At 40.3% G+C, this 17,687-nt stretch overlaps 1 protein-coding gene across 1 annotated transcript in view; it reads left to right on the top strand.

Moving 5' to 3' along the window:
- LOC134337001 (eosinophil peroxidase-like) overlaps positions 1–9,820 on the top strand; it is a 32,951-nt gene extending 23,131 nt beyond the window's left edge. The window contains exons 11-12 of the mRNA XM_063031741.1: positions 8,753–8,914; positions 9,639–9,820. Of these exons, the coding sequence (XP_062887811.1) occupies positions 8,753–8,914; positions 9,639–9,820 (344 nt within the window). The remainder of the gene's footprint in view (positions 1–8,752; positions 8,915–9,638) is intronic.
- The last annotated feature ends 7,867 nt before the right edge of the window (positions 9,821–17,687 follow it).

The raw sequence follows: 17,687 nt of genomic DNA, 5'->3' as shown, positions 1-17,687 counted from the left end.
ACTGGGACTGGGCACAACTGGGACAGGCAGAGATGAAGTTGTGAATAACCTGGAACATAGATGGCCACCAAAATCATTTCTTGTTAAATTCCAGGGTCTGTTGAATTCCTGGATATCCAACCAGATGGAAGGAATGACCCCCATTCCAACACTCTGGAATGCACCATGGCAGGGACAAACAACCGGTTGGGAGGTCCCCCACCTGGGCCTGGATCCAACTGCTGGGCAGCCCTCACCTCTGCCTCTATTCCCCAAATCACCAGATCAGCAATGCACAAGTGAGAAAGGGTGTGCCCAAGATTGGGATTGTGCTCAGACACATCAATCTGTCAGGAGAGAGCTTCAGCCTTGGTATTCTTGCTGCCAGGATGACAGATGAGAGTGAAATTAATCTGGGTGGAGAGTCCAACGAGCTTGATATAAGTTGAGTCTTTTAGCTTCCTGAAGGTAGGAGAGGCTCTTGTGATTTTTCCATTCCAAAAGGGGGTGCTTTGCCCTCCAGCCAGAGTCATGATGCTTCCAGGTCCTCCTTGACAGTTAGAAGTTCTTGGTTCCTGACATCATAGCTACATTTGGCAGGAGTCAAATGACGGGAAAGAAAGGCACAGGGTGCAGCCAGTTATCCACAGCAAAACACTGGGAGAGAATACTCCAATGCTGACACCTTGACGGCAAATGAACAGGTTGGGTCTGGACTTTGCAACACTGGGGCAGTGAAGTGTCACTTTAGCTCTGAGACTGCTTGGTTAGCTTCACTTGTCCAATTAATTCCTACAGAAGTCTTCTTGCTTGTACATTTATGGTGGCCGCAATGTAAATGAAGCTTCTGATAAGTGGCAATAAAAGTTTGCAAACCCCATGAAGGGCTGCACCTGTTTGACCATAGATCGGTTGGACACTCTGCGACTGCCTGAACTTAACATGGGTCCATTTGAACACTGGAAGGGGTGAGTATATAGTCCAAAAATGACACCTGCCATTTATGGAACTCACACCTCTCTGGCTTGGCATAAATGTTATTCTTGAGGAGCGTCTGAGAGCCCTCTGGACGTGCTGGATGTGTTCCCAGCAACAGCAGGAATAGATAAGAATGTCATTCAAAGCAGGGAATGTAGGCATTGCTGTGCTTTCGTCAAGTCTCAACAAGACTGCAATGAGATGAAAGGAGTCAAATGCCATCACAATGCAACATTAATTGGCTGGAACGTGCACTTTCATCAGCGTATTTGCTTAACGCGTTCCGCAGCATGCCTGATTGAAATAAACTGTCACCCAAATCAGCACATAACAATGTTACATTGCTCAATACATTTCATAAAGTGGAATACTGCAGAACAATATTCCAAAAGGATAATGTAGTGGGGCCAACAGCACAATAATTACCCTGCTGATGGGTAGTATGTCCAAAACATCTGAAACAACTGTTCACTCTGATGTCTATACATCTTAAAGCCAAGTACAGATGTCAGTTGTAACAATTTCTGTTGGCTCTGCCTTAGAAGCTGAAGATTTCATTTTTAATGGATTTTGACAATTGACAATAGACAATAGACAATAGGTGCAGGAGTAGGCCATTCGGCCCTTCGAGCCAGCACCGCCATTCACTGTGATCATGGCTGATCATCCACAATCAGTATCCAGATCCTGCTTTATCCCCATAACCTTCGATTCCGCTATCTTTAAGAGTTCTATCCATCTCTTTCCTGAAAGCATCCAGAGACTTGGCCTCCACGTCCTTCTGGGGCAGAGCATTCCATATATCCACCACTCTCTGGGTGAAAAAGTTTTTCCTCAACTCCATTCTAAATGGCCTACCCCTTATTCTTAAACTGTGGCCTCTGGTTCTAGATTCAGCCATCAGCGGGAACATGCTTCCTGCCTCCAATGTGTCCAATTCCTTAATAATCTTATGTTTCAATATGATCCCCTCTCAGCCTTCTAAATTCCAGAGTATACAAGCCCAGTCGCTCCAATCTTTCGACATATGACAGTCCCGCCATCCCAGGAATTAACCTTGTGAACCCACGCTGCACTCCCTCAATAGCAAGAATGTCCTTCCTCAAATTTGGAGACCAAAACTGCAAACAGTACTCCAGGTGTGATCTCACCAGGGCCCTGTACAGCTGAAGAAGGACCTCTTTGCTCTTATACTCAATTCCTCTTGTTATGAAGGCCAGCATGCCATTAGCTTTCTTCACTGCCTGCTGTACTTGCATGCTTGCTTTCAGTGACTGATGTACAAGAACACCTAGATCTCGTTGTGCTTCCCCTTTTCCTAACTTAACTCCATTTAGATAATAATCTGCCTTCCCGTTCTTACCACCAAAGTGGATAACCTCACATTTATCCACATTAAACTGCATCTGCCCACGCACCCAGCCTGTCCAAGTCACCCTGCATTCTCTTTCTTTTTAAATCTTTTTATTGAGTAAGTATACAAAAAAGGTAAGCCATATAAACATTAATACAATGTTAAAGTATAATAAAATTCCAAAAGATAACAATACCAAAAAGAAAATACTACAAACAATGTAATTTAAGCATAAGAAACCAAGATAACATAATAGTATACTAGATTTTATATATATCAATGGAAAAAAAAGAAAAAAAAACCCCAAAAAAAAAACCCACCGTGCAACTAACTAAAAGCAAAGCAAAGCAATGGGCTAACTTGAAACCAAACAGAGTTAAACTTAAAATCACGTCCTCAATCCCGACCTCCATTAAAACAGTGAAGAAAAAACAAGAAGGGTAAATATTACATTAAATGAAAATATCGAATAAAAGGTCCCCAAATCTGTTCAAATTTAAATGAAGAATCATAAAGGTTACTTCTAATTTTCTCCAGATTCAAACATAAAATCGTCTGAGAAAACCAAAAAAAGGTAGTTGGAGCATTAAGCTCTTTCCAATGTTGTAAAATACATCTTTTCGCCATTAAAGTAAGAAATGCAATCATTCTACGGGCTGAAGGGGAAAGATTACTAGAAATTTTAGGTAGTCCAAAGATAGCAGTAATAGGGTGAGGAGAGATATCTATATTTAATACCTTAGAAATAATATTGAAAATATCTCTCCAAAAAGTTTCCAAAGTAGGGCAAGACCAAAACATATGAGTTAAAGAGGCTATCTGCCCCGAACATCTATCACAGAAAGGATTAATATGCGAGTAAAAACGCGCTAACTTATCTTTGGACATATGTGCTCTATGAACCACTTTAAATTGAATTAGGGAATGTTTAGCACAAATAGAGGAAGTATTAACTAATTGTAAAATCTGCCCCCAATCATCCACAGAAATGGTAAGCCCCAATTCCTGTTCCCAATCTACCCTAATCTTATCAAATGGAGCTTTTTCCTAAGTTTCATAATAATATTATAAATCATAGCCGATGCACCTTTCTGACATGGATTAAGGTTAATTATCGAATCTAAAATATATATAGGAGGAAGCATTGGAAAGGAAGAAAGTATAGTACTTAGGAAATTTCTAACTTGTAAATATCTAAAAAAATGTATTCTTGATAAGTTATATTTATTAGATAATTGTTCAAAAGACATAAGGGAACCATCTAAAAATAAATCCAAAAACCGTAAAATACCCTTAGTCTTCCAAGTTTGAAAAGCGCGATCCGTAAAAGAGGGAGGAAAAAATATGTTACCTAAAATAGGAATCGCTAACCCGAATTGATTAAGATCAAAAAATTTTCTGAATTGAAACCAAATGCGCAAAGCATATTTAACTATCGGGTTAGAGACCTGCTTAAGACGTTTCGAATCAAAAGGAAGAGAGGAACCTAAAATAGAACCAAGTGTATAACCCTGAACAGATTGTAATTCCAATGCTACCCATTTAGGAATAGATAGTATGTCCCGACCCTGCATTCTCATAACATCCTCTTCACATTTCACACTGCCACCCAGCTTTGTGTCATCAGCAAATTTGCTAATGTTACTTTTAATTCCCTCAACTAAGTCATTAATACATATTGTAAACAGCTGTGGTCCCAGCACTGAACCCTGCGGTACCCCACTGGTCACCGCCTGCCATTCCAAAAGGGACCCGTTAATCGCTACTCTTTGTTTTCTGTCAGCCAGCCAATTTTCAATCCATGTCAGTACTCTGCCCACAATACCATGTGCTCTAATTTTGCCCACTAATCTCCTATGTGGGACTTTATCAAAGGCTTTCTGAAAGTCCAGGTACACTACATCCACTGGCTCTTCCTTGTCCATTTTCATAGTCACATTCTCAAAAAATTCCAGAAGATTAGTCAAGCACGACTTCCCCTTCGTAAATCCATGCTGACTCAGACCAACCCTGTTACTGCTATCCAGAGGTGTCGTAATTTCATCTTTTATAATTGACTCCAGCATCTTTCCGACCACTGACGTCAGGCTAACAGGTCTTTAATTCCCTGTTTTCTCTCTTCCTCCCTTCTTGAAGAGAGGGACAACATTAGCTACCCTTCAATCCACAGGAACTGATCCTGAATCTATAGAACATTGGAAAATGATTACCAATGCGTCCACGATTTCTAAAGCCACCTCCTTAAGTACCCTGGGATGCAGACCATCAGGTCCCGGGGACTTATCAGCCTTCAGACCCAACAGCATATCCAACACCATTTCCTGCATAATATAAATTTCCTTCAATTCATCCATTATCCTAGGTCCTTTGGCCACTATTACATCTGGGAGATTGTTTGTGTCTTCCCTAGTGAAGACAGATCCAAAGTACCTGTTCAACTCGTCTGCCATTTCCTTGTTCCCCATAATAAATTCACCCGCTTCTGTCTTCGAGGGCCCAATTTTGGTCTTAACTATTTTTTTCCTTTTCACATACCTAAAGAAGCTTTTACTATCCTCCTTTATATTCTTAGCTAGTTTACCTTCATACCTCATTTTTTCTCCACGTATTGCCTTTTTAGTTACCTTCTGTTGCTCTTTAAAAGTTTCCCAATCCTCCGGCTTCCCACTCGTCTTTGCTATGTTATACTTCTTCTCTTTTGTTTTTATACTGTCCATTACTTCCCTTGTCAGCCACGGCCTCCCCTTACTCCCCTTAGGATCTTTCTTTCTCTTTGGAATGAACTGATCCTGCACCTTCCACATTATTCCCAGAAACACTTGCCATTGCTGTTCCACTGTCATCCCTGCTAGGGTATTTTTCCTTTGAACTTTGGCCAGCTCCTCTCTCATAGCACCATAGTTCCCTTTGTTCAACTGTAATACTGACACTTCCGAGTTTCCCTCCTCCCTCTCAAATTGTAGATTAAAACTTATCATATTATGGTCACTACCTCCTAATGGCTCCTTTACCTCGAGGTCCCTGATCAAATCCGGTTCATTGCACAACACTAAATCTAGAACTGCTTTCTCTCTGGTATGCTCCAGTACAAGCTGTTCTAAGAATCCATCTCGGAGGGACTCCACAAACTCCCTTTCTTGGGGTTCAGTACCAATCTGATTCCTCCAGTCTACCTGCATGTTGAAGTCCCCCACAACAACTGTAGCATTACCTTTGCAACATGCCAATTTTAACTCTTGATTCAACTTACACCCTAGATCCAGACTACTTTTTGGGGGCCTGTAGATAACTCCCATTAGGGTCTTTCTACCCTTAGAATTTCTCAGTTCTATCCATACTGACTCTACGTCTCCTGATTCTATGTCCCCCCTCGCAAGGGGCTGAATATCATTCCTCACCAACAGAGCCACCCCACCCCCTCTGCCCATCAGTCTGTCCTTTCGATAGGACGTATACCCTTGAATATTCATTTCCCAGGCCCCATCCACTTGAAGCCATGTCTCTGTTATTCCCACAACATCATCCTTACCAACTTCCAACTGTGCCTCAAGCTCATCCACTTTGTTTCTTATACTTTGTGCATTCATATACAATACTTTTAATTCATTACTCCCCTCACCTCCCATATTAATTCCTATTTCACTTGGCCATACTGTACGATCCCTGTACAGTACTGTACAATTTTGCTAGCAAGTCCAGCATTTATTGTCTATTCCTGGTTGAATATGGTTGTGTGTTTTCTTCTTGAAATATTACTGTTCACCTGGAAAAATGTTTCCATGGAATTCAGGAAATTCCAGTGCTTTAACTATAAACTCATAAAGCACTGGGAAATATGTCCAAGTTAAGACTGACTGATTTGGGTTGAAAACTAGATGCAATGGTGTCCTCTTGTTCTTGCTGTCATTATTTTTTTGTAGGTAGAGGTAATGAGGAAATTATCTTTAAGTTGGTGGAGAAGTGATGTCCCATGTAATGGATTGTCAATTTTTGTTGAATGTTGTTTTAGCTGAATCTCTATCCAGAATTGAAGAATGATGTTTCACAGATGCAAAGATCATTCTTACGTTTGGCAGTCTCTGAGTAATGCCAATCTTCCTCTTGAATAAGAGATCAAACCTGCTATTTTCAATCAACTAGCTACTGTTAGCTATATTTACAAATGGTTGTATTTGCCCATTTTCCAATTTGAAGATGAGAAAGTCATCCTAATGTTACATACTTTCTAAGATGCAGATCATATCCTGTGTCGACTTAAGGCTGAGGTACAGAAATGGTCAGCATATAGGAGGGAGATTGCAAGTAAGTCTGAGTGGTGCCATGACAACAAGCTCTTACTCAATATCAGCAAAACCAAGGAGCTGATTATCCACATCAGGAGAAGGAAGCCAGAGGTCCATGAGCCAGTCCTCATCGGAAGGTCAGAGGTGTAGAGGATCAGCAACTTTAAATTCCTCAACTGTTATTATTTCAGAGGACAGGTCCTGGGACAAGCACGAAAGTGCAATTACGAAAAAAATAACGCAGCATCTCTACTTTAGGAGTTTGCAGAGATTCCGCAGGACATCTAAAACTCTGACAGTTCAAAAAACTAGATAATGATAGGAATCTAGAAGATTATAAGGCTAGCAGAAAGGAGTTTAAGAATGAAATTAGGAGAGCCAGAAGGGGCCATGAGAAGGTCTTGGCAGACAGGATTAAGGAAAACCCCAAGGTATTCTACAAGTATGTGAAGAGAAAGAAGATAAGACGTGAGAGAATAGGACCAATCAAGTGTGACAGTGGAAAATTGTGTATGGAACCGGAGGAAATAGCGGAGGAACATAATGAATACTTTGCTTAGATATTCACTATGGAAAAGGATCTTGGTGATTGTAGGGATGACTTGCAGTAGACTGAAAAACTTGAGCATGTAGATATTAAGGAAGAGGATGTGCCGGAGCTTTTGGAAAGCATCAAGTTGGATAAGTCACCGGGACCGGAACGGATGTACTGTAGGTTTCTGTGGGAAGTGAGGGAGGATATTTCTGAGCATCTGGCAATGGTGGAGCAGCAGTGGTGGAGGTGGAAATGATAGGGTCTTTTAAGAGACTCCTGGATGTTTACATGGAACTTAGAAAAATAGAGAGCTATGGGTAAAGCCTAGGTAGTTCTAAGGTAGGGACATGTTCGGCACAGCTTTGTGGGCCAAAGGGCCTGTATTGTGCTGTAGGTTTTCTATGTTTTTATGACAGACTTCTATAGATGTGTAATGGACAGCGTATTGATTGACTGCATCACAGTCTAGTGCGGAAACATGAATGCCTTTGAATGGAAAATCCTACAAAAAGTAATGGGTATGGTCCAGTCCATCAAGGGTAAATCCCTCCCCAGTTATGAGCACATCTACATGAAATAGTGTGGCAGGAAAGCAGCTTCCATTAACAGGGACCTCCACCACCCAGGACATGCTCTCTTCTCACTGCTATCGGGAAAAAGGAACAGGAGCCTCAGGATCTACACCACCAGGTTCAGGAACAGTTACTAGCCCTCAACATTAGGCTCTTGATCTAAGAGGGATAACTTCACTCAACTTCACTTGCCCCATCCACAACCAATGGACTCACATTCATGACGTTTCAGATCATGTTCTTAATATTTATTGCTTATTTATTTATTCTTTCCTTTTATATTTTCACAGTTTGTTGTCTTTTGCATTCTGGTGGAACAGCCATGTTGGCGGTCTTTCATTGATTGTTATGGTTGTTATTCTGTAGATTTATTGAGTATGCCCCATAAAAATGTACCTCAGGATTGTATATAGTTATATATATAGAGAGAGAGAGAGATAGAGATAGAGATACACACACTTTAATATTAAATTTACTTTGAACTTTGTTTGGATTAAAAGGAGATCAGGCATGAAAGAAGTTGAGTCAAGATCAGATCAGCTATGGTTTTACTAAACATCAGAGCAGGCTCAAGAGTTCTTTGTCTTACTCCTGCTCTTTTCTCACGTGTTTTTATCAACCTAATTTCATAAAGATTTTCCTTTTCTGCTGGAGCCATTGATGAATTATCAGCAGAATGCAAATAGATGGACTTGCCAACACGGATTATAGATGTATTAATATCCTAGCAGATTGTCTTGTTAGTTTCAAAGATCAAAAAGAGATGTTGAGTTCCTCTGTTTGGCTACTTGCTTGCATGATGGAAGAAATCTTCTTTACTTGTGGTGATTGCTAATTTGCTAAGCACCCTGTAGAACTTAAGTTATTTTCCTATTCCACATATTCTACCAGTGTGAATCATTTCATATTTATCTGTTTTTCCCTTTTCTTTAACTTGTCTGTTTCTCTGCTGCCTCAGCATCAGGCTGTCACTTTCACAAAACTTCTTCAAATGTTAAACTAATTCCACACTTGTATTTGCCTGATTAATGTCTACTCGCTTCTCTTACAGAACCCAATTGTGGCAAAATCCCCAAGGTGCCCAAAGCCTCTTTCTCGATATGCGATTCTTCAGTGAAATATACTTGTGAGCGCGGTTTCAGTATGGAGGGAAGTGATACGATAGACTGTATGAGGAACAAAAAATGGAATCGTAAACCACCTCGCTGTTCAGGTAGGTATCGAAATCCACTTCCAGGGAAAAATTAATTAAATTGATTAACATTCTGCATAAAAAGTCTGAAAATAGCTCAGAAGCATTCATTTTCATAAATATCATTTGAGGGCTAATCTGGGAGAATGGGTAATCATTGTTTTAAAATCAATGAGATCTAACAAATGCCAAAGTTAACACCCAAACAGTGAAGTAGAAAAACAACCCAAATATTTCAAAGTTTTGGACACCGATATTTTCTCCACAATCTTTCTCAGAATTCTAAAGATATTCCATCATATTTTATCATACGAAAATCTCATAGAACATTTCCAATATTCACAATCCACTGGATTTAATTTTTCACTAAGCAATACTTTTATGTTGACTTTTCAGGTAGTAATAATCTACTTTTCTCTACTGCAGCATATGTCTCCTTTCAAACCAAAAATATTTTCCGCCTTATTCTCCTGATGTTGATTTTATGCAACTGTAGCTCTGCTATTAAACTACACCCCCCCCCAACCCCCACCTCCGCTCTAACATGTAAAATCAGTTTGATTTTGTGAACTCCTCTAAACTCACTGTCCAGTTTCCTGAATGCCATCACTGGGTTAAAATAGTCCCTGATGATGCCTTGCTTTGTTTCTCTGTAAATGTATTAGCATTAACTCCACATGACAAAAGCAACAGTGCTAATTGATACAAGGAATATGCAGATAAATATGGCGATTTTACCTTTCAGACTCCAAGGGATTCCAAGGAAAAGGAATGAAAGATAGCGGAAAAGGAAAAGGAATGGAAGATAACGGAAAAGGAAAAGGAATGGAAGATAACGGAAAAGGAAAAGGAATGGAAGATAACGGAAAAGGAAAAGGAATGAAAGATAATAGAAAAGGAATGAAAAATAAAGGAAGAAGGAACTAAAGAATCGGGAAAAGGAGAACTTGAGATACCAAAATTATCAAAGGAAAAATAAATCAATGTGTCAAGCTTGGAGAGGGAGCACAATCTGTCAATAATTTTAGAGAGGACTTGAATTTTATAGTTTAAAAACATTTCTTTATTTCCTAGTGTGGGCAATAATGTTTTCTGTTAGTTTTTAGAGGGGAGCTATTGTACTAAATTCACGTAGGTATTAGAGTTGCACCACGAATGAAAGGTACACTTAGCAACTTGTAACCATTCACAGCTTGCATGGTAAGCTACTCAGGTGGTGATCGGTCTCAATAAGATTTATGCCTTTCCTTCATTCTTCGAGTCCCAGACTTAGCCCTGAAGTCTTTGTGGTCTTAGGTTTTCATGCGATTGTAGCTTCTGTGGAAATTAAATCCTATTTCCAAGATCGATACCATTTCGATCTGATACCTTCTGTTCTCCAGTGAAACAAGACATCAGGATCCCAATCCAAGTCCAAACCATTCTGGCCACATTAATCTGCAACAGTTAGATTATTGATTGCCAAGGAATTTTGGCGGGTCCTCAATGATCGTCACCACTTTTTACAGATGCACCATAAAAAGCAACCTATCCATAGTACGGCAGCCACTGTACCCAAAACTATAAGAAATTGCAGAGAATTGTGAAAACAGCTCAGTATATCACAAAAACTAGTCTCCCTTCTAGTACACATCCCGCTGCCTCAGCAAATCAGCTAATACAATCAAGTACCACCCCAGACATTCTCTCTTCTTCCCCCTTCCATTGGGCAGAAGATACTAAACCTTGAGAACGTGCGCTACCAGGATCAAGATAGACTCTATCCTACTGTTATAAGAATTTTGAATGAACTTCTTGAATGATGAACTCTTGATATCTCAATTTACCTTGTCATGGCCCGTTTTGTCCACGTGCACTGCATTTTCTCTGCAACTCTAACACTTTATTCTGCATTCTGTTTTAATTTCCTTTCGTACACAATAATATGCTTGTATACAGAATGATCAGCTTAAATAACATAGAAGCAAAGACTTTACACTGTATCTTGTTATATGTAACAATAACAAACCAGTTACCAGTTTTCCACCACCAAATGTGCAGAATTCTAATTATTGGTACTGATCTGATCAGATTGTGGAATAAATTGTTCATGAAAGTTCACACAAGTGCTTAATTCTCCACGTGATTTTATGACCAAGTTCCTTTGCTTGGGTATTTTGCTGTCTTAATCTATCCCCCTTGTAATAACAGGTGTACCTCAACATTCTCACTGCTTCACTAAGCAGAGATGATGAACTGGAAAGTTAACTTCTACCTACTAATGACACCTTTATTCTATTGGTAATGTCCTAGAATAGACCCATTGTATCTTGCCACATATAACCGGATGGCCATTGACCTGTTGAATCTAATTAATTAAACCTTTAAGACTTTTGGCTCTAGCAAGTTAACTTTCCAGTTCATTATCTCTGCTTAGTGAAGCAGTGAGAATGTTAAGGTACACCTTTATCTGGTATCTTATCTCACACCTTCAGTTAAGTTGTTTACAAACTCCTTGTTTATGTTTGTTTAAACATTCTCAAAGAATTTCGCAGATGATTAACAATCCCTGTGTAAGATAATTTTCAAATGTTGTTTCAAACTGAGAATATTGTACCACCTTTGAATCAATACATTGGCTGGATCATTCCAAAGAATCTCTCCATTCTTGCTGTATTTATGTCTTTATTCTAAAGATATAAATTAACCTTACTGTGGCTTAAACTGTGTCTTTTCTACTTGATTCTGAACCTATTTTTCTCAAACCAAAATTCTTAACAAACGTTCTTCTTTGGGTTAGGTGTCTGTTCAGATTTGTTATTGACAATTTTCTACGTTCAGCTGTAGCTTGTCTCTGAACCTTTTATCACAAAAGCTGCTTTTGGAAAGCAAGAGGAAAATAGCAGACGCTGGAAATCTGAAATTTCCCCCAGGATCAATAAAGTATGACTATGACTATAAAGGCAGGAAATATTCAGTAGCTCATGCAGGATCTATGGAAAGAGAAACAGCCAACATTTTCAGTCAGTGTTAAGGTGCTGCCTGATCTTCTGAGAACTTACAGCATTTGGAGAAACACACATCAAAGTTGCTGATGAACACAGCAGGCCAGGCAGTATCTCTAGGAAGAGGTACAGTCGACGTTTCGGGCCGAGACCCTTCTTCAGGACTTCATCAGCATTTGGAGAAGTTTGTTGGCACCCTCTGATAGCTCTTGGCCAATGACTGCTTCCCTTCATGCCCACCAATAATCAAGACTTTATTGAAAGTGAAAAAGCAAGATTTGTAGTTTGATTAGTGTCCTATCATGCGACAAACATGTTTTCATCCAAACTGCCTCATGTTTTTTTTGAATGCCTCACTGATGATTCCCGTTCTGTGCCTCAGTTCCCTCCACAACAGCTTCTTCTCACTTTATGGAGGCTGCTTCCTACAGGTATCCATTGGGTTCTTGGCAGCAGTTCCTTCATTAACTCCGACAGTCCTTTTACCATTCATAATCACTATTTGTGTTCAAATTTGCAATATTATTTGTTCATAGGAACCTGAATGGAACCAGTTATTTATTCAAATATAAGCTTATATTAATAGGCAGAGGGATTGAAATGTAAAAATTAATTACAAATGGGTAATGAAAGAATAATATTTGAATATAATAACTGGTAAAGAGTGGGACAGATTTGTTGCAAAAACTCAGTTGCATGAAATTTACAATGTTGACTGTATGAACTTTAAAATAATGTAATGTAATGTTTCCTTTCCATTTCTACAGAAAAAAATTGTGATATTGCTTTATTTTAATTTCTTACTCCAGCAGTTTGTTTCTTGCTCCAGCTTCCGGCATCTACAATCTCTTTAGTCTATATCTTTATTAAAATTCGTGTTGATACAAAACAATGTGATGCCTTGTAGATTTCAACATGCTCCCTATTATGTTAGTTTCATGGATGATGACAAACCAGATCCTAAACTTGTGGTGGGTTGCAACAGGGGGTTGTTAGAAACCTTTATAATGCCAAAGTATAAAACAAGGAGGAAGCTTTCCACCAGATAGTCATATCTTGCACAAAAATGGCAGCTGTGATGTCTAGAGGCTAGTTGCCTTAACATTAAGATAATACTTTGAAATTTCCTCAGAGCAGTGCCCTAGACTAAACCACCTATTCTTGCTCCATTGATAAAGGCCAGGGGTGATGATATTCACTAATACACAGTTACAGTCACAACTAAATAATGAAGCTCTGTTCTCAGATGCAGCAAGACCTAAGCAATATTCAGTCTTGGACTGATGTGAGGCAATTTACATTTGCAGTCAGAAAATTCCAGGGGATAAAACCCTCCAACAAGAATGAGTGAATGAAATTACTCTTGATTTTCACTACTTTGTCTTCAAATTTTTCGTAGTTGTGGTGGGGGTGGGGAAGGACATAAACTTAGCTGAACCAGCATCCTATATATACTCAGTGCCCACTTTATTTGGTATGCAAATATCTAATGAGCCAATCATGTGACAGTAACAGTGCATAAAAGCATACAAGCATGGTCAATAGGTTCAGTTATAAACACAATAAAATCTGTAGATGCTGAAGATCCAAAGCAACACACAAAATTCTGGAGGAACGCAGCAGGCCAGGCAGCATCTATGGAAAGAAGCAACAATTGATATTTTAGGCCAAAACCCTTCTTCAGGGCAAGAGGTTTGGTTGTTGCTCAGACCAAACATCAGAATGTGAAAGAAATATGATGTAAGTGACTTTGACCATGAAATAATTGTGGTGTCAGAAAGTGTGTTTTGAGTATCTCAGAAACTGCTGATCTCCTAGGATTTTCATGCTCAAAGGTCCCCAGAGTTTACATAGAATAGTGTGAAAAACAAAAAAGGCATCCAGGAAGCAGCAATTCTGTGGGCAAAAGTGCTGTGTTAATGAGAGAGGTCACAGAAGAATGGTTCAAGCTGACAGGAAGGTTTACAGTAACTCAAATAACCACATGTCAAAACAGTGGTACGCAGAGAAGAATCTCTGAACCTGTCACATCAAGCCTGGAGTTGCTTTGGCTGCAGTAGCAGAAAACCATCAACATATATTCACAGAAACATAACATAGAAAATAGGTGCAGGAGTAGGCCATTCGGCCCTTCGAGCCTGCACCACCATTCAGTATGATCATGGCTGATCATCCAACTCAGAGCCCTGTACCTGCCTTCTCTCCATACCCACGATCCCTTTAGCCACAAGGGCCATATTTAACTCACTCTTAAATATAGCCAATGAACTGGCCTCAACTGTTTCTTGTGGCAGAGAATTCCACAGATTCACCACTCTGTGTGTGAAGAAGTTTTCCCTAATCTCGGTCCTAAAAGGCTCCCCCTTTATCCTCAAACTGTGACCGCCTCATTCTGGACTTCCCCAACATCGGGAACAATTTTCCTGCATCTAGCCCAGGGGTCCCCAACCTTTTTTGCAACGCGGACCGGTTTATTATGGAGAATATTCTTGCGGACTGGCCGACCGGGGGTGGGGGAGTGGGGACAGGTAGGGTTGCCAACAGACAAGAGTAGCAGTCAAATATGTTGTTTACCCCGAGAAAGACTACCATGACCTTGAAGCCTTGCGCAGGCACCAGTGCGCATGCGTGACTTGTGCATGCATGTACATACTGATTTTTTTCTACAAATCGTTTTTGGCAATTCTGTTTGGGGTGGGGGGTGTTAATCATAACTGGAATATAGGTGATAAGTGGCTAATACACTCAATTTCATTTCTAAACGGGTTTATCTAACGAATTTAATATTAAACACAGCCTGTATTTTCCTCGCATGAATATAGTGATAAATCAATTATCAGGGGAGGACAGGGGAGCTTGAAGTAAGTATTGAATGAACTTCCAGAAGTGGCAGAAGCAGGTTTGATATTACCTTTTAAAGAAAAATTGGATAGGTATATGGACAGGAAAGGAATGGAGGGTTGTGGGCTGAGTGCAGGTCGGTGGGGGGGGGGGGGAACTAGGTGAGAGTAGCGTTCAGCATGGACTAGAAGGGCCGAGATGGCCTGTTTCCGTGCTGTAATTGTTATATGGTTATACAAGTCACTTATAAGTCATTAGCATCATAACATTTTAAGTAACATTTGGATATTAAGCACACAGCACATTTTCCTCATATGAACATACAAAATCATTGCAACACATCAATATCGTTGAATCGGTGGGAGCCCTGGGCTTGTTTTCCTGCAACAAGACGGTCCCATCGAGGGTGACGGGAGACAGCAATACTGGAAAGGGTTTCCTAATGTCCAGTCTGTTCCGCAATTTGGTTTTCATTACATTCTTTGCAGAAAACTCCACTTCGCAGAAAAATGTTGGAAATGGAAGTAACATTTTCAATGCTTTCATGGTTATCTCAGGATATTCAGCATTGACTTTCATCCAGAATGCTGGCAGAGATGTTACGTCAGATATACTTTTCAGCCCATCGTCATTTGCAAGCTCGAGGAGTTGACCTCCTTCCCACGCTGACATGGATGACGTGCGGGTAATGACCTCGCGTGCATTCAAGCTCAACAGTGGGCGTGACAGGGAATGAGGAAGGGTGCAGCTGACTCATATCACCAAATCATATTGTTTCCTCGTGGCCCGGTCGTACATGCTTTGCGGCCCGGTACCGGTCCACAGCCCATGGTTGAGGACTGCTGAGCTAGACTGTCCAATTCCTTTAGAATTTTATACATTTCAATCAGATCCCCCCATAATCTTCTAAATTCCAGAGAGTACAAGGCTAGTCAATCCAGTTTTTCATCATATGAAAGTCCTGCCATCCCAGGAATCAATCTGGTGAACCTTCTTTGTACTCTATGGCAAGAATGTCTTTCCTCAGATTAGGGGACCAAAACTGCACACAAAGGTGTGGTTTCACCAAGACCTTGTACAACTGCAGTAGTACCTCCCTGTTCCTGTACTCGAATCCTCTTGTTATGAATGCCAGCATACCATTTGCCTTTTTCACCGCCTGCTGTACCTGCATGCCCAATTTCAATGACTGGTGTACAATGACACCCAGGTTTCATTGCACCTCCCCTTTTCCTAATCATCCACCATTCAGATAATAATCTGTTTTCTCGTTCTTGCCACCAAAGTGGATAACGTCACATTTATCCACATTAAATTGCATCTGCCATGAATTTGCCCACTCACCTAACCTATCCAAGTCACCCTGCATTCTCTTAGCATCCTCCTCACACATAACACTACCGCCCAGCTTCGTCTCATCCACGAACTTGGAGATGCTGCATTTAATTCCCTCATCCAAGTCATTAATATATATTGTAAACAGCTAGGGTCCCAGCACTGAGCCTTGCAGTACCCCACTAATCACTGCCTGCCATTCTGAAAAGGTCCCGTTTACTCCCACTCTTTGCTTCCTGTTTGGCAACCAATTCTCTATCCACATCAATACCATACCCCCAATACCGTGTGCTTTAAGTTTGCACACGAATCTCCTGTGTGGGACCTTGTCAAAAGCCTTTTGAAAATCCAAATATACCACATCCACTGGTTCTCCCCTATCCACTCTACTAGTTACATCCTCAAAATTCTATGAGATTCGTCAGACATGATTTTCCTTTCACAAATCCATGCTGACTTCGTCCAATGATTTCACCGCTTTCCAAATGTGCTGTTATCACATCTTTGATAACTGACTAACATTTTCCCACCACCGATGTCAGGCTTACCAGTCTATAATTCCCTGGTTTCTCTCTCCCTCTTTTTTTTTTTAAAAAAGTGGGGTAACATTAGCCACCCTCCAATCCTCAGGAACTAGTCCAGAATCTAAAGAGTTTTGAAAAATTATCACTAATGCATCCACTATTTCTTGGGCTACTTCCTTAAGCACTCTGGGATGCAGACCATCTGGTCCTGGGGATTTATCTGCCTTTAATTCCGTCAATTTACCTAACACCACTTCCCTACTAACATGCATTTCCCTCAGTTCCTCCATCTCACTAGTCCCTCAGTCCCCTATTTCCAGAAGATTATTTATGCCCTCCTTAGTGAAGGCAGAACTAAAGTAGTATTCAATTGGTCTGCTATGTCCTTGTTCCCCATGATCAATTCACCTGTTTCTGACTGTAAGGAACCTACATTTGTCTTAACCAATCTTTTTTCACATATCTATAAAAGCTTTTACAGTCAGTTTTTATGTTCCCTGCCAGTTTTCTCTCAATCTTTTTTCCCTTTCCTAATTAAGCCCCTTGTTCTCCTCTGCTGGGCTCTGAATTTCTCCCAGTCCTATAGGTGTGCTGCTTTTTCTGGCTAATTTGTATGTTTCTTCTCTAGAATTGATACTATCACTAATTTCCCTTGTCAGCCATGGGTCCCTACCTTCCCTGGTTTATTCTTTTGCCAAACTGGGATGAACAATTGTTGTAGTTCATCCATGTGATCTTTAAATGCTTGCCATTGCATATCCACCATCAACCCTTTAAGTATCATTTGCCAGTCTATCTTAGCTAATTCATTCTCATACCTTCAAAGTTACACTTCAAGTTCAGAACCTTTGTTTCTGACTTAACTATGTCACTCTCCATCTTAATGAAGAATTCCACCATATTATGGTCATTTACCCAAGGGACCTCTCATGACAAGATTGCTAATTAACTCTTCCTCATTGCTCAATACCCAGTCTAGAATGGCCTGCTCTCTAGCTGGTTCCTCGACATGTTGGTTCAGAAAACTATCCCACATACATTCCAAGAAATCCCTTTCCTCAGCACCCTTACCAACTTGGTTCAACCAATCTATTTGTAGATTGAAGTCAC

This window comes from Mobula hypostoma, chromosome 23 (assembly GCF_963921235.1).
Source record: "Mobula hypostoma chromosome 23, sMobHyp1.1, whole genome shotgun sequence".
Taxonomy (NCBI): domain Eukaryota; kingdom Metazoa; phylum Chordata; class Chondrichthyes; order Myliobatiformes; family Myliobatidae; genus Mobula; species Mobula hypostoma.
The sequence above is the reverse complement of the archived record's forward strand: the minus strand, read 5'-3'. Positions and strand labels throughout refer to the sequence as shown.